At 44.1% G+C, this 18,240-nt stretch overlaps 1 protein-coding gene across 1 annotated transcript in view; it reads left to right on the forward strand.

The window, feature by feature from the left end:
* Positions 1–4,898: 4,898 nt before the first annotated feature.
* Positions 4,899–18,240, forward strand: part of terb1 (telomere repeat binding bouquet formation protein 1) — a 173,577-nt gene continuing 160,235 nt past the window's right edge. Inside the window, exons 1-3 of the mRNA XM_087996134.1 lie at positions 4,899–4,928; positions 7,790–7,798; positions 11,582–11,684. Of these exons, the coding sequence (XP_087852260.1) occupies positions 4,899–4,928; positions 7,790–7,798; positions 11,582–11,684 (142 nt within the window). The remainder of the gene's footprint in view (positions 4,929–7,789; positions 7,799–11,581; positions 11,685–18,240) is intronic.

Here is an 18,240-nt window from a genome sequence, read left to right on the forward strand (position 1 = left end):
GCTGATGGTAGGAAGCAGAGGATTTCAGTGGAAGAATCAATCCGAGGAGCAGGAAAATCGATGTTTCAGGCAGGAGCCCTTCATCAGGAATGAGGCTGGGACCCTCTGGGGTGGAGAGATAAATGGGAGGTGGGTGGGGCTGGGGAGAAGGTAACTAAGAGTGCAATAGGTGGATGGAGGTGGGGATAAAGGTAATAGGTCGGAGAGGAGGGTGGAGTGGATAGGTGGGAAGGAAGATTGGCAAGTAGGACAGTTCATGAGGATGGTGCTGAACTGGAAGGTTGAAACTGGGGTAAGGTGGGGAGAGGGGAAATGAGGAAACTGGCATGGACGGTTGGACCGAAGGGTCTGTTTCCATGCTGTACATCTCTATGACTCTATGGTGAAGTCCAGATTAATGCCATGGGGTTGAAGTGTTCCGAGGTGGAAGATGAGGCATTCTTCCTCCAGGCGTTGGGTGGTGAGGGAGTGGCGATGGAGGAGGCCCAGGATCTGCATGTCATCAGCAGATTGCGAGGGGGAGTTCAAATGTTTGGCCACGGGGCAGTGGAGTTGATTGGTGCGGGTGTCCTGGAGATGTTCCCTAAAGCGCTCTGTGAGAAGGCGTCCAGTCTCCCCAGTGTAAAGGAAACCACATCGGGAGGAAGGGATACAATAAATTATATTGTGGAAGTGCCTGTGAAACTTTGATGGATGTGGAAGACTCCTTTGGAGCCTTGGATGGAGGTGAGGGGGGAGGTGTAAGCGCAGGTTTTGCAATTCCTGTGGTGGCAGGGGAGGGTGCCAGGAAGGGAGGGTGGGTTGTTGGGGGGCGTGGACGTGACCAGGTAGTAATGGAGGGAATGGTCTTTGCAGAAAGCGGATAGGGGTAGAGAGGAAAATATATCCCTGGTGGTGGTGGGGTCCGTTTGTAGGTGGCAGAAATGTAGGCAGATGATGCGGTTTATGCAGAGTTAGGTGGGATGGACAGTGCGGACCAGGGGGTTCTGTCCTTTTTGCAGTTGGAGGAGTGGGGTTTGAGGGTGGAGGTGCGGGACATGGATAAGGTGTGTTGGAGGGCATCTTCAAGCATGTGGGAGGGGAAATTACACATCTGGTGTGTTCTGTGGTGGAACTGGTCCTCCTGTGGTGGAATTGGTCCTCCTGGAAGCAGATATGGCGAAGGTAGTGGAATTGCAGGAGGTAGAGTGGGAGGAGGTGTAATCCAGGTAGCTTTGGGAGTCGGTGGGTTTGTGAAAAATGTCAGTGTTGAGTTGGTCGTCGTTGATGAAGTTGGAGAGGTCCAGGAAGGGGAGGGAGGTGTCTGAGATGGTCCATGTGAATTTAAGTTCAGGGTGGAATGTGTTGGTGAAATTGATGAACTGCTCAACCTCCTCGTGGGAGCATGGGCTGGTGCCGATGCAGTCCCCAATGTAGCAGAGGAAGAAGTGGGGAGTGGTGCCGGTGTAACTACAGAAGATGGACTGTGTTACGTAGCCAGCAAAGGGGTCTGTGCTTGGCCTGTTACTGTTTGTTATCTACATCAATGATCTGGATGAGAAAATACAAAGCACTATTAGTAAGTTTACTGATGACACTAAAATAGTTAGTATCATGGACAGGGAGGAAGGTTATCAGAAATTGCAGCAGGACCTTGATCAGCTGGGGAAGTGCACTGAGAAATGGTAAATCGAGTTTAATATAGATAACTGTGAGGTCTTGCATTTTGGAAAGTCAAATCATGGTAGGAGTTTCATAGTGAATGGTAGGGCCTCAAGGAGTGTAGTGAAACAGAGGGATCTTAGAATTCAGGTTCACGATTCTCTGAAAGTGGAGTCACAAGTAGACAGGGCAGTGAAGAAGGCTTTTGGCACACTGGCCTTCAATCAGGGCATTAAGTATAGAAGTTGAGAAGTTATGTTGCAGTTATACAGGAAGTTGGTGATCCCTCACTTGGAGTATTGTGATCAGTTTTGGTCACCTTGCTATAAGAAGGATAGTATTAAACTGGAAAGAGTGCAGAGACATTTACAAGGGTGTTGCCTAAACTCATTGGTCTGAGTTATAGGGAGAGGTTGGACAAGCTAGGACTTTTTTCTTTAGAGCATGGGAGACTGAAGGAGGATCTTATAGAAGTGTATAAGATCATGAGAGAGATGGATAGGGTGAATGCACTCAGTATCTTCCCCAGGGTTGGGAAATTGAGGAATAGAGGGCATCAGTTTAAGTTTAGAGGGGAAAGAATAAAAGGAAACATGAGGGGCAATTTCTTCACACAGAGGGTGGTACACATATGGAATAAACTGCCAGTGGGAGTGGTTGAGATGTAAGTGGGTACATTAACAATATTTAAAAGGCATTTGGACAGGTATTTGGATAGGAGAGGATTAGAAGGATATGGATGAAGTGTAGGGAAATGGGGTTAGCATGGACTGACATCTTGGTCAGCATGGACTAGTTTAGGCCAAAGAGCCTGTCTCCGTGCTGTAGGACTCTATGACTCTAGGCTAGCCATTGACATCCACTACAAACCATACTTAATTGGACTATGCATCCTCAAACCTTCCCATAATCACCTGCCCATTTACTTCCTCCTCACCATAGATACACCTTCTTGCACTTCACTCACTCTAATCTGCTGTATTTGTTGCTCACAATGTGAGGAAACACAGACCAGGCAACACCTTTGTGGAACACATACACTGTATCTGCAAAAATCATAAAATAGTTTCTCTATTCAGTGCAGATTGAGGCCATTGGACTCATTGAGTCACATCGACCCTCCAAAGAGCATCTCATCCAACCCCCATAACTTCACATTTACTGTTGTTAACCTATTTAGCCTACACATCCCTGAACAGCAATCCACCTAACCTGTACATCTTTGGACTGTGGGAGAAAACCAGAACACTTAACAGAAACTCACACAGACACAGGGAGAACATACAAGCACCACACATACAATTGATCAAGGCTGGAATCAAACTGGTGTCCCTGGCGCTGTGAGGCAGCAGTGTTAACCACTGTGTTAACTGTGTCCATTCCTGAAGAAGGGCTTATGCCCGAAACGTCGATTCTCCTGTTCCCTGGATGCTGCCTGACCTGCTGCGCTTTTCCAGCAACACATTTCCAGCTTTAACCACTGTGTTACCATGTTACCCCTGAGTTTCTGGTTACCTGCCACTTCAACACAATGCTGTGTTTTCTGGCCAACATTTCTGTCTTGGCTGACTGCAGTGCTCCAGCAAGGCTCAGCACAAGCTGGAAGAGCAGCATCTCATTTTCTGCTCTGGGATCCTGCAGCTTTCAGCACTCAATATCGAGTTCAATAATTTTGGGGCCCAAACACCTTCTTTCATTTCTTTTATGTAATCCCACACCCCAGGCCTTGTCATCACATGGATTGATTTCATCAGAGCCAGCCTATTTTTAGCAGTAATGGTCCCCATTAGCAGCATCTCTTTCTCCTCAGCTCACCATTATCCATTCCTTTGTAGGCTAACTGCTGTTCTGTCTCTCTCTCTGGGCTCCATCTCCATCAGTTGTTTACTCACAGCCCCCCCCCCCCCAAAAAAGCCCCCTGTCTTTAGCATACATTACCTTTCCCTAACTAAAATCAGTTCTGGCAAAGGATCACTGGGCCTGAACTGTTGACTCTGCTCACTCTTCACAGATGCTGCCAGACCTGCTAACTTTCTCCAGCAATTTCTGTTTTTGTTTCAGATTTCCAATTAACATTTTGATTCAGATTGAATCCAGGGGGTGTTCAAGATTAACTATTATCATTGCTCAGAATAGCAACCTAAGGGAATCCATTTTATATTGATGACCTGATATGATCCATGGTCTGTAACAGTGTTCCTACACTCTAAGAACTGCCGTGGTTTAAGAAAGTAGGTCATACCACCCCCTCTAGGAGAAGTAAAAATAGGCAATAAATGTTGATCTAGCCAAAAATGCCCACATAATTTTAGCAAAACATAATATCAATTTCTCTAACTCAGTTCAAATCCAAAATCAGAGGATCAGCACCTTAAAGGTTTATCACTTGTACAAGGGTTTCGCATCATATGCTTATATAATTCAATAGTTGCAAGTTTTCTTTTTTCAACATGCTTTGAAAGCAATATATTAACTGAATGTAAAGAGAGGAAAAGTAGCTGACAATAGATAAATACTTGTAACAATATTAGTGTGAAAAATGCTAAGGACTGCAACTAGTTGAACAATTTGAATTGATGGTTTTGCGCAAAGTAGGTGAATTCAGCTGCTTATTGGCTAATAATTGCTCTAAAGCTAATTTGTAATCCTTTCCCTACTGATTGATTATTGAGGCTATTACAGTAATTGCTTTCCTTGTGCTTTTTTTTATAAAATAATTTTCTTGGTTTTTTAAAATGTATACAGTGGCCTTTTTCTCTGGGGTACCAAAATGCTAAATCATTCTTCTGGTGAAGCAAGGTTTGAGCTGTTGTTCCTTTATTAAGGTGAGATTCTAGATGCCAGTGGAGTCTTTTGCTTAGCAAGTTATCAGTGATCACGATACAGTCAATACATGTAATGCTGCAAAGGTTTTAGAAGACCTGATTACTGTTACTCAGTATCAGGCCTAATTGCTTTGTACTTGCACCTTTTTAGTATTGCCTTACAGTAGTCTGATTTGATCCTCAGCTCAAAGATCACCTCTTTATATCTTTATCCTGAACTTTACCGGTTAGTTTACATCAAGTTTCGTAGCATTCTGATGAGTAGTTAAATATGTAATTGTCAAAATGATAGATTCATCTGTCTGAAGATTGACACAAAATGAAGACTACCATAATTATTATCTCCATAATAGTCTTTTTGCCTGAAGAAACTTTTGGTTTTAGTGGGATGCTAAAACCAGTAGATATTGGATTATAAAAGAAAACAAAACTATGGATGCTGGAGATCTGAAGCAAACAAAAGTAGAAATTGATAGAGAACCTTATCAGGTCTGGCAATAAATAGAGTTATGTTTCGAGTCCGATGACCCTTCTTCAGAACTTGCTGTTTAACTCTGTCTTCTCTTCACAGATGCTGCCAGACCTGCTGAGTTTCTCCAGTAATTTCTTTTTTTGTTTATTTCGGATTCTGGATCATGCCTTTCCAACATCTCCAATATTTGCCTGTCTCATGTTTCTGTACATTTGATTACCTAGTGACAAATAAAATGTGGGGCATCTGGGTCAAGTCCCAACTGTTAATGGCTGTTAATGGTCATGAAAGGATTGAGTCAAGATTTCACTCCAGTTAAAGGTAGGATCTAGCACGGTGGCTCAGTGGTTAGCACTGCAGCCTCACAGCACCCAGGACCCGGTTTGATTCCAGCCTCGTGTGAATGTCTGTTTGGAGTTTGCACATTCTCCCTGTGTCTGTGTGGGTTTCCTCCGGGTGCTCTGGTTTCCTCCCACAGTCCAAAGATGTGCCGGTCAGGTGGGTTGGCCATGCTAAATTGCCCATAGTCTTAGGAGCATTAGTTGGATGGAAATGGGTCTGGGTGGGTTACTCTTCGGAGGGTTGGTGTGGACTTGTGGAGCCAAAGGGCCTGTTTCCACACTGTAGGGAATCTAATAAATATCTACAATCCAGCCTCTTTCGGGGTGGTTCCTCCTCAGTTACAGTTGGAATCTGATGAAAAAACAAAAAAAATCTTTTCCACCATCTTCAACAAGGTGTTGATGTGCATTATTCTTTGACCAGATGATATGAGTTGAACTATTTAACGGAAGAAATGTGGCTTAGATTTGATACTCAGCTTTATTATAGCTGCATGTTACATTGAGTCAATACATTTATAATATTTCTTTTTTGAAAAGCCAATGCTGTAATGTTTTGCTTTCTAAATCTATTAAAGTGCTAAAAATATATACAGAGATATATTTTTGACATATGCCTTTAAAGATACAAATATTGAGGTGTGTACATTCTGCAAGTTTTAACACAAGAATGCCCCATGAATGTTGTAGGGCTTGTGTATTTCCTGAAGTCAGATGGTAACTTAATCCTCTCTAAATAATGAGTTTCAAGATACTTAGAGTCATAGAAACGGACAGCACAGAAACAGACCCTTCGGTCCAACTCGTCCATGCCGACCAGATACCCCAACCTAATCTAGTCCCATTTACCAGCACTTGGCCCATATCCCTCTAAACCCTTCCTATTCATATACCCATCCAGATGCCTTTTAAATATTGCAATTGTACCAGCCTCTACCTCTTCCTTTGGCAGCTCATTCCTTACATGTACTACCCTCTGTTTGAAATGGTTGTCCCTTAGGTCCCTTTTATATCTTTCTCCTCTCATCTTAAACCTATGCCCTCTAGTTCTGGTCTCCCCAAACCCAGGGAAAATACTTTGTCTATTTATTCTATCCATGCCCCTCGTGATTTTATACACCACCATGAGGTCACCCCTCAGCCTTCGATGCTCCATGGAAAACAGCCCCAGACTATTCAGCCTCCCTCCATAGCTCAAATCCTCCAACTCTAATATCAATATTTTTCAATGACCCAGAGGGTTAATATAATATTAAGAGTAGCATAGAAAAGGAGATTCCCAAGTTTTGTTAGCTGTCTCTAGCTGATTTAGCAGATATCAATTATAGTGAAGACTCCAGTGCAACTGAGCTCATTACCTCTATACTCAAGAAAGGAGAGATTTATGAGAGTTTGCTTCTCCCAAATGCAGTGACTCTGCTGGAGAGTACTCAGTTAGATATGAAGTGATGATGGGATTGTGTACTGCCTTTTGGTTTTAGTGATGGAATAGGGTGTTGACACCACCTAATCTCTCACATAACTGGACACTTCAACAAGGTGCTGGCAAGCTACTGCTACTAATGAAATCAACATCCACCAATCTCAGGGATACTGTCATATATTTTTGTTTTGCAACTTGGCAATTGTCCATCAGTTTGCTGATTTTACACTTTCCAGGGAACCATTCTCTTGCATAGGGAATTATTTTCCAGATAAATCACGGGCCAAAATCTAGTGGTATAGAGTTAACTCATTCTAGACAGAAGAATTTAGGCCAGTAAGGTTGGAGCCTTTATCATAAAATACATAAAGTTTTGTTCATCAAGCTATGCATCTCAACAGATCACTTAGTGGAAATCAATATTACATTTTAAATTGCAGGATCAACAGCGACTTATGTTTGATAAATCCCTATCAGCCATTATACAAGAAATGTGGTAAAAATGGAAAACCCAGGAAGAACAGATGGAAAAATCCTTTGTGGTAGGAAGTTTCTGCTCCGTGTGAAGAGCAGAAATATTCTATGTTCGTGTTTAATTAAATTATTTTTCTTAGAAATTACTCTGACAAATGTGGAACTGAATTATGTTTTAGTAAGGTTGTTTTGGTTTTGGTTTCGAAAGTGATATATTAAAGTTGGTGGACTACATGTAAAGACTCAATTAATAGAATGTGAGTCTAGATTAGAGTGGTGCTGGAAAAGCACAGCAGTTCAGGCAACATCCGAGGAGTAGTAAAATCGATGTTTTGGACAAAAGCCCTTCATCAGGAATACAGACAGAGAGCCTGAAGGGTGGAGAGATAAGTGAGAGGAGGGTGGGGGTGGGGAGAAAGTAGCATAGAGTACAATAGCTGAAAATGTGTTGCTGGAAAAGCACAGCAGGTCAGGCAGCATCAAGGAGCAGGAGAATCGACGTATCGGGCATAAGCCCTTCTTCAGGAATGAGGAAAGTGTGTCCAGCAGGCTAAGATAAAAGGTAGGGAGGAGGGACTTGGGGGAGGGGCGTTGGAAATGCGATAGGTGGAAGGAGGTCAAGGTGAGAGTGATAGGCCGGAGTGGGGGTGGGGGTGGAGAGGTCAGGAAGAAGATTGCAGGTTAGGAAGGCGGTGCTGAGTTCGAGGGGGAGTTGAAATGTTGGGCCACAGGGCAGTGTGGTTGATTGGTGCGGGTGTCCCAGAGATGGTCCCTAAAGTGCTCTGCTATGAGGCATCCAGTCTCCCCAATGTTGAGGAGACCGCATCGGGAGCAACGGATACAATAAATGATATTGGTGGATGTGCAAGTAAAACTTTGATGGATGTGGAAGACTCCTTTAGGGCCTTGGATGGAGGTGAGGGAGGAGGTGTGGGCGCAGGTTTTGCAATTCCTGCGGTGGCAGGGGAAGGTGCCAGGACGGGAGGGTAGGCTGTAGGGGAGCGTGGACCTGACCAGGTAGTCACGGAGGGAATGGTCTTTGCGGAAGGCAGAAAGGGGTGGGAAGGGAAATATATCCCTGGTGGTGCGGTCCGTTTGGAGGTGGCAGAAATGTCGATGGATGATTTGGTTTATGCGAAGGTTGGTAGGGTGGAAGGTGAGCACCAGGGGCGTTCTGTCCTTGTTACGGTTGGGGGGGTGGGGTCTGAGTGCAGAGGTGTGGAATGTGGACGAGATGCATTGGAGGGTATCTTTAACCACGTGGGAAGGGAAATTGCTGTCTCTAAAGGAGGAGGCCATCTGGTGTGTTCTGTGGTGGAACTGGTCCTCCTGGGAGCAGATACGGCGGAGGCGGAGGAATTGGGAATACAAGATGGCATTTTTGCAGGAGGTAGGGTGGGAAGAGGTGTAATCCAGGTAGCTGTGGGAGTCTGTGGGTGCTTTCCCCTTGTTAAAATTTCAATGAGTTTAACTTAAAATCCAGAGTCTCCTTTTGCACTAACTAGATTGTAGAAATTCTTCCAAAACTAACATTGAAAAAGGAATGAAAGAATAAAACTTGAATTAAGAACCACAGAATTTCAAGTCCCCCCCCAAAATACTTCACTGTAAATTAATTAATTTAGTGCTTCTGCTTTGTAGGTAAGCATACTATATAGTTTATGTACAGATAAGATCCAAACAGCAGTGCAATTAATAACATGCTATTCATGTTTTTGTGGCTGGTTGACAGATGATTATTAGCTTGATATCTCCTATTTTAGGAGCACCACGAGATCTTTTCTGACCTCTGAACAATAACACAGTAACTGGATTTAATGTCTCATCTAAAAAACAGCAACTGGAAGAAATAAGAATCAGCCTTCATTGTGTACTTAAGTCATGAATGGAGCTTGAGCCCAACACCTTCCAACCTGAGTGATTGGAAAGATAAATTGAACTGGACTCCTGTTGGGAATGCTCTGGCTTCATGATTCCTATGGATGAATTATCTGTTGGAAATGCGTGGTGTGCAATCACACAGGATACCATAGAGTCATAGAGATGTACAGCATGAAAACAGACCCTTCGGTCCAACCCGTCCATGCCGACCAGATATCCCAACCCAATCTAGTCCCACCTGCCAGCACCCGGCCCATATCCCTCCAAACCCTTCCTATTCATATACCCATCTAAATGCCTCTTCAATATTGCAATTGTACCAGCCTCCACCACATCCTCTGGCAGCTCATTCCATACATGTACCACCTTCTGCATGAAAAAGTTGCCCCTTAGGTCTCTTTTATATCTTTCCCATCTCACCCTAAATCTATACCCTCTAGTTCTGGACTCCCCGACCCCAGGGAAAAGACTTTGCCTATTTATCCTATCCATGCCCCTCATGGATAGGATAATTTTGTAAACCTCTACAAGGTCACCGCTCAGCCTCCAACACTCCAGGGAAAACAGCCCCAACCTGTTCAGCCTCTCCCTGTAGCTCAGATCCTCCAACCCTGGCAACATCCTTGTAAATCTTTTCTGAACCCTTTCAAGTTTCACAACATCTTTCTGATAGGAAGGAGACCAGAATTGCACGCAATATTCCAACAGTGACCTAACCAATGTCTTGTACAGCCTCAACATGACCTCCCAACTCCTGTACTCAATATTCTGACCAATAAAGGAAAGCATACCAAATGCCTTCTTCGCTATCCTATCTACCTGCAACTCCATTTTCAAGGAGCTATGAACCTGCACTCCAAGATCTCTTTGTTCAGCAACACTCCCTAGGACCTTACCATTAAGTGTATAAGGCCTGCTAAGATTTGCTTTCCCAAAATGCAGCACCTCGCATTTATCTGAATTAAACTCCATCTGCTACTTCTCAGCCCATTGGCCCATCTGGTCCAGATCCTGTTGTAATCTGAGGTAACCTTCTTTGCTGTCCACTACACCTCCAATTTTGGTGTCATCTGCAAACTTACTAACTGTACCTCTTATGCTCGCATCCAAATCATTTATGTAAATGACAAAAAGTAGAGGACCCAGCACCGATCCTTGTGGCACTCCACTGGTCACAGGCATCCAGTCTGAAAAACTACCCTCCACCACCACCCTCTGTCTTCTACCTTTGAGCCAGTTCTGTATCCAAATGGTTAGTTCTCCCTGTATTCCATGAGATCTAACCTTGCTAACCGATCTCCCATGGGGAACCAACTGAAGCTTATCTCTTTTAAGTATCCAATTGTGGTTTGAACAACCCCAAATCTTTGCCTTTGCTACCTTATCTAACAGGTTAACAGAAACAAAATTCACTTCTTTCGAGTTTCAAATTTATCTTCATAAAATTTATGTATGTCTCTGGATCCGAGAATCTTAGAATCCTTGTGGAAACAGGCCCTTTGGCCCAACAAGTCCATACCAACCCTCCAAAGAGTAATCCACCCAGACCCATTCCCCCTATCCTATACTTACACCTAACTAATGCACCTAACCTACATATCCCTGAACACTATGGGCAATTTAGCATGGCCAATTCAACTAATCTGCACATCTTTGGACTGTGGGAGGACCCAGAGGAAACCCATGCAGACACAGGGAGGATGTGCAAACTCCACACAGTCGCCTGAGACTGGGATTCGGACTGAATCTGGGTCCCTGGCACTGTGAGGCAGCAGTGCTAACTGCTGAGCCACCATGCCACCTCCAGTGAGCCACTGTGCCACCCCTACTTTTCCATGTTACTTTTAGGTACTATAAAATGCAGCTAGACCAGTTAAGTGTCTTATGAACTTGCTGTTTTTATTTCAGATCTCCCTCATTTGCAGTATTTTGCTTTAAATATTCTAAGTTCATCTATACATTCCATTCAAAATAATGTATACTTGATGTAGAACCCTTGTCTGTCTTTTCCTAAATCCAAAACTAGAGTTACTGTTAGCTTTCCTCATATTTTATCCCCATTTTACATATGGGAGCAACTTTGTTCTACTTTGCAACCTCACTAATTTCCATATATCCTTTCACCCAGGCTTCTCAATAACTGATCATCCCAAGTTTTGCTAATATCAAGAAACTATATTCTATTTTGCTTTTAAACAGAGTGAAAGAGTCAAGAATCAAAACATCTTGTGCTAAAACTTATCAGCTACCAGCTTAAATATTTCTTTCCTGATTCAATGTCAAAGGCACTGAAAATAATATCATCTACTACTATGTAAAGGTCCAGAGGCTACATGCACAATTGACAAAAGTATATTTTAGGCGAAATGCATAACTGTTAAATGATGATGCAACCTAATTTTGCCGCCACTTGTGGTTTGTAAACTCTTAATCTTAATGAGTTTTTTTTATGCCTGTGTCAGCTTAGCACCCTGTGTGCAGATACCATGCTGTTATATTTTTATTTTAACCTACAGGGCAAAAGACAGACTTGAATTTACTGCTTGAATGTCTGAAATATCAAATGGACAGCCCTGTGACTCAGAAACAAGCCCTGATCACCATCCATTCAATATGTCAACAGAATAGTAAGATGGAATATGTCAATATTTCATGCTAATTATATTTTCAGGAATTAATCTATAAATTCATTATAATACAGTAAACTTTTTGCATACTATGAAACTTAAGTTTGCACACAAAAGAACAACTGTAAAAATAACATTGGACTGTATATACCCAAGAGTTCACTGCCGCAGGAAAATTGTATTTCCTCTTAGAGTGTGGCAGAGGCAGGTATTCGAAAGGAAGCTAACTGGATCTAACTTATCTGAAAAAAAATTAAGATGGCTTTTGGGAAAAGACAGAGGAGTGATAAGGGATTAATTGCTCCTTCAGGGAGCTATTACAGAAATGATAAGCTGAATGGTCTCCTATGATCCTACTGAAATGCAACATCTACTAGTGACATTAAAATTTGTGAAAGCATTTTACACTTTCAGAGTTTTTGTGTTACGCTTTTATGTTTCGCACCCAAGATCTTCCTGGCCTGCCCAATCATCACACAAAAGATGAGAAAAACTTTTTTCCTGTCAAAAGAAAACAAGCTCAGCCATGTTGCCCAATTTGCACCTCCATTGGACAAAAATGCAACCCCAGTCTGTGCAAACTTGCCAGATTCCAATCAAGATAACCTTGGACAAGATTAGAACAGGCAAATTAGATTAGTTACTCGTTTGCTATTGCTTTTCAGTTATTCACACTGGAAATGAATGCACATGAACATCAAATAAGAACCACTTCAGCTAAGCAAAGAAGAAGGGATTAGGTTTAATAGGTCGTACATATTCAGACCACAAACATAGTCAACCAACTGGAAGAAAATAATTAACTGTTTCAATAACTTCATGTGAATTTCTCTAAAATTGGATCTTTTAATTCCTTTCTAGGTTCCAGCTTCTCTGAGACAAAGCCAATCAGCCATGACTGAATGGCTGAGCAAACTTGATAGGAACAGAAATTAGGCCATTCAGCCTATGTCTTATGGTGTTGTGGTCTAAGCACTAGCTCTATTTCGTTGTCATTGCTATGTGATTATAGTGCATAGGCAGAAGCTCACTGGAAGAACATATTTTCTGGTCTAGTCTTCTCAGCACTGTCTCCGTTTTCCTCTCTCTGGCTGTTAGATTCACGTTTGGTGTTCATATGTTGCTTCCAAATCCTAAAGATATTCAGTAATGTGTTACATCATATCTTACATCATGATACCATCAACATGCTAAATGGAACATACTTAGAACGTATTGAGCAACTCATGACTGGGCATCCATAACATGCTGTGGGCTTTCAGCAACAACAAAGTCATACTTCAACACAAACTGCAATCTCATGGCCTGGCATAATCCCCACTCTACCTTTACTATCAAGCCAGGAAATCAACCCTTGTTCAATTCAGAGTACAGGAGGGCATGCCAGGAGCAGCTTCAGGCCTAAAAATGAGGTATCAACCTGGTAAAGCTACAAACAGCTACTCACCTGCCAAACAGCGAAACCAACAAGTGATAGAGAAGTTAAGTGATTCCACAATCGACAGATGAGACTTAAGCTCCATGGTCCTACCATATTCATTTGTGAATTGTGATGGACAATTAAGCAACTCACTGGAGAAGAAAGCTCAGTAAACATGCCTAACCTGAATGATATTGGAGCCCAGCAAATCAGTGCCAAAGACGAGGCAGAAGCATTTGTAACAATCTTCAGCCAGAGTTGTTGAGTGGATGATCTCTCTTGGCCTCCTCCAGAGCTCCCCAGCATCATAAGTGCTAGCCTTCAACCATTTCAATTCACTCCCCATGATATCAAGAAACAGTTGAAAGCACCGGATACTGCAAATGCCCTGACAATGTTCTGCCAACAGTACCGAAGACTTGTATTCCAGAATATGCTGCATGCCAGCCCAAGCTGTTCCATTTCTGCTACAATTCTGGCATCTACCTGGCAATGTAGAAATTTGCTCACGTATCTCCTCTAGACACAAAGCAGGACAAATCCAAACCAGCCAATTACCATCCTATCAGTCTTGATCATTAGTAAATGCCCCTTGACATTCAGTGGTGCTACCATTACTGAATCTCCCACTGCTGAAAATGTGTTGCTGGAAAAGCGCAGCAGGTCAGGCAGCATCCAAGGAACAGGAGAATCGACGTTTCGGGCATAAGCCCTTCTTCAGGAAATGCCACTACCAATGAATCTCCCACTACCAATATCCTGGGAGTTATCATTGACCAGGAACTCAACTTAACTCGCCATATAAATGCAATGACTACAAGAGCAGGTCAGAGCTTAGGAACACTGAGATCAGTAACTCATCTCCTGACTCCCCAAAGCCTGTCCACCATCTGCTAGATACAAGTCAGGAATGTGATGGAACACTCCCCATTTGCCTGGATGGGTGAAACTCCATCAACACTCAAGAAGTTTGACACCACCAAGACAAAGCAGCCCCCTTGCTTAGCATCACGTTCACTAGCATTCATACCCTTCACCACTGATACTCAGTCGCAGTAGTATACACTATCTACAAGATTCACTACTGAAATTCAGCAAAGATCTTTAGACAACACTTTGCAAACCTATGACCATTTCCATGTCAAAGACAAGGACAGCAGATACATGGGAACACCATCATTTGCAAGTTCCCTCCCAAGCCACTCACCACCCTAACTTGGAAATAGTTGCTCCTCACTGTCACTGGGTCAAAACCCCAGAATTCCATCCTCAAGAGGATTGTGGGTCTACCTAAAGCACATGGATTGTGGTGATTTAAGAGCCTGCTCGCCTCCATCATCTCATGGGCAACTAAGGACAGGCTGGCCAGCCATTGATGCCCAAGTCCCATGAATGAATACAAAAGTAAAGCAATGCAAGGTCATCAACAGTGTTATTAAGCAGCAGCTGCTAAGTTAGGGCTGCTCAGGTCTTGATCTCATTACTGCCTTGGTTCAAACATCGATAAAAGAGCTGAATTGCCGAGATGAGGAGAGAGTGACTGACCTTCAATCAAGGCCATATTTGACCGAGTGTGGAATCAAGGAGCTTGGCAAAGCTAGAATTAATGGGAATCAGGTGAAACCTTTCACTGGTTAGTTATATCTTTAAGCAAAACACACTTTATTCTTACAACTTGGTTAAAATACAAACAAGAAAAAGAAGAACTTTAACTCTGTTGAAATACTTAAGAAAATAATATATCATTTAAATACTTATCATCATGACATCCTTGTGGTAGTTCCTCAGGGTAGACAAGCAGGAGGCTGGAAGAACACAACAAGCCAGGCAGCATCAGGAGGTGGAGAAGTCGACGTTTTGGGTGTAACCCTTCTTCAGTAGTTCCTCAGGGTAGCATCCTAGGCCCAAATCTTCAGCTGCTTAATCAATAACTTACCCTCTGTTATAAGGTCAGAATTGGTGATGTCTGCGATGATTGCATAATATTCAGAATCGTGATTCCTTAGATATTGAAGCAGTCCAAGAGAGTAGCTTACCACCACCTTCTTAAGGGCAACTAAGATGAGCAATAAATGCTGTCAGCCAGCAACACTTATGTTCCATGAGTGGATAGATTTAAAGTAAAAAGAAGCAAGGGAATTTAAAGAAAAAACATTTTTCATACAGCGAGTTATTAGGGATGGAATTCATGCTTGGATATGTGGTGGAGACAGGTTCAAGTGAGGCATTCAGCAGGAATTGGGTAATTATTTGGATAATAATAGCGTGCAGTGGTAAGGGGAAAAGGCAGGACATTGATACTACGTAATAGAGCTGGTGTATGGAAATTGGCTGAATAACCTTTTACACAGCAATTCTGTGAATACATGACTAGATCAGAGGTTAGCAATACTGCAGTGAGTAATTTGTGTCTGGACTTCCAAAGGCTGTCCACCCTTTACAAGGCACAAATCAGGAGTGTGATAGAATACTCCCCACTTGTCTGGATACAGAGTAGGACGCTCCAGCTGTGCTCCACCCATTCTTTTTCATTTTTTCTCTTTTCTTTCTTAAAGTGGTTTTTTTAAAACTTTAAACTTTTTTAAACTTACTCGGGGGAATAGAGGAGGTGACTCACAGACTGGAAGTCTTCACAGAGAGGCGAGTCCCACACCAAGCCAGCGTGAGAGGTGAGTCCTGGACCAGAGGCCGGCGTGGGAAGCGAGTCTCAAACCAGAAGCCAGCATGGGAAGCAAGTCCAAGACCGGAGGCAGTTGTGAGAGGCAATTCCCAGACTAGAGGCCGGCACAGGGCGCAAGTCCCAGACCCGAGACCAGTGCTGGGGTAAGTCCCAGACCCAAGGCTGGCTCAGGAGGTCTGTCCCAGACTCCAGGCTGGCATGGGATGAGAGTCCCAGACCCAACATTGGCACGGAGGCAATGCCCAGACCCAACGCCCACTGGAGGCGAATCCTGGACTAGGGGCCGGAGTAGGATGGGAGTCCCAGACCCAAGGCACTGGAGGCAAGTTCTGGAACGGAGACGAGCGTGGGTAGGCAAGTCCTGGAGCAGAGACCGGCTGGAAGCAAGTACCAGACTGGGAGCCATTGCGGGAGGTTAGTCTCAGACTAGGCCAGTGTGAGAGGTCCCGGACTGGAGACCATCGGTCGGAGATGAATCCAGGACTGGAGCCCAGAGCGGGAGGTGAGTCCTGGACTCAAGGCCCACTGGAGGCAAGTTTCAGAACGGAGACCAGTCCGGGTAGATGAGTCCCAGACCAAAAGCCAGTGCAGGGAGGCGGGTCCCAGACCAGAGGCTGGTGCAGTGAGGCAAGTTTTGGACCGGAGGGAAGCATGGGGTAGGGAGTTGAGGACCGAGGCTGGTGCAGGCAGGCGAGTCCCAGACCAGAGGCCCGCTAGAGGCGAGTCGAGATCTAAGGCCGGCGCAGAAAGGCGAGTGCCAGATGGGAGACCCGCTGGGGCGAGTTCCAGACCCAAGGGCTGTGCACGGAGGCAAGTCCTGGACCGGGTGCCAGCACAGGGAGGGGAAACACAGACCGGAGGCTGACGTGGGGATGCAGGTCCCAGACCCGAAGCCAGTACAAAAAAGCGAGTCCCAGGCTGGAGGCTGGCTGGAAGCAAGTTCCGGACCAGAGGTTGGTGCAGGGAGGTGAGTCTGAGATCTTAGGCCGGTGCAGCAAGGCGAGTCCCAGATTGGAGGCCCGCTGGAGGTGAGTTCTAGACCTGAGGACAGTGCAGGGAGGCGAGTCCCAGACAGGATGCCAGCACAGGGAGGGGACTCACAGACCAGAGGCCGATATGGGGAGGCAAGTCCGGACTGGGGGCTGGCGTGAGCGGGCGGGTGCCAGACCAGACGCCAGCACAGGGTACAAGTCCTGGACCTGAGGCCCACTGGAAGCAAGTCCCAGATTCGAGGCCAATACAAGGAGGCGAGTCCCAGACTGGAGGTGAGCCACAGACTGGAGACCGGTGCAGGGAGGTGCGTCCCAGATCAGAGGCTGGTGCTGTAAGGTGAGTCCGAGATCCGAGGCTGGTGCAGGAAGGCGAGACCCAGACTGGAGACCTTCTGGAGGCAAGTCCTAGACCAGAGGACAGTGCAGGAAGGTGAGTCCCAGACCCAAGGCTGGCGCAGGGAGGCGAGACCCAGACCTGAGGCAGACAGGTGGAGACAAGGGCCTTGCAGACTGGTGGCAGGGCCTTGGGTTTTGAAGCCCAGTATGGTCTGGACACTTAGTCTAGTGTGGTCTGGAGGCTTGGTACTGGCATGTGCTGGGGTGATATGACTGTAAATTGAATACTTTTTTTCTACTTTATTTCTATGCTGGACTTCTTTTTATTATGCTTTCAATTCTGTACCAGATACTTAAATATCTAAGTATCTTGTGTTATGAAGTTGTAAGTGTGTACTGTACCTTTCAGAGAGTTGAAAAGCTGATAAGCTGTCATGTAACTGACTGCAAGCACAGAGTTTGCTGAAAATTTAAAAATACGTAACATTTGGCTGTGAAACAAATAGCTGAGCTGAGTTGCTGTTGTCCCACAACAATTCGAATTGAGTCAATCAGTTTAAATTATGCTCCAAGATACTAAAACCCAGTCGAATTTGAATTTTACTGTTTTGACAACATCAAATCAATGAGCTGAACAGATGTTTTTGGGGTATAAAAAAACAGGCATTTTGAACAGTTAGCCAGAATGGCAAAGAGCATCATACTGCCTGCAGAACCTCTCTTTGAAAGCTACCTGTTGATTTGAAATCTCTGCAGCAGAAGACCGACAAAAAGACCTTGGATAATCTACAGAGGAAGATACAAAGGGAAGATCGATAGCTGGTTGGTTTTGAAACTTGATTTTTTTTGTAAAACTTAATCGGGTGTTTTTATCGGATCAGTATATTGTTGTAGCGTGGGAGGTAGATAAATCGAGCAGACAAAGGAAGCTTACAGTGTAGATAGTTGTTGTTTAATGTTCTCTTTATTTTTCTTGGAGTTAAAGAATAAATTGTTAATTTTTTCTTTAATTAATGAGAATTGGGTAGTTCTTTGTCACTCATACTTTTACAAGTTAAGAAGCAAGGTGAGCTTTTTTTTGTGTCTGGTTTAAATTAGCAGAAGGATTTACTCTGTGTCGTAACACTT

The sequence above is a fragment of the Chiloscyllium plagiosum genome, unplaced genomic scaffold (assembly GCF_037043375.1).
Source record: "Chiloscyllium plagiosum isolate Xiang-an unplaced genomic scaffold, Cpla_swu_hap1 HiC_scaffold_17, whole genome shotgun sequence".
NCBI classification, from domain to species: Eukaryota; Metazoa; Chordata; class Chondrichthyes; order Orectolobiformes; family Hemiscylliidae; genus Chiloscyllium; species Chiloscyllium plagiosum.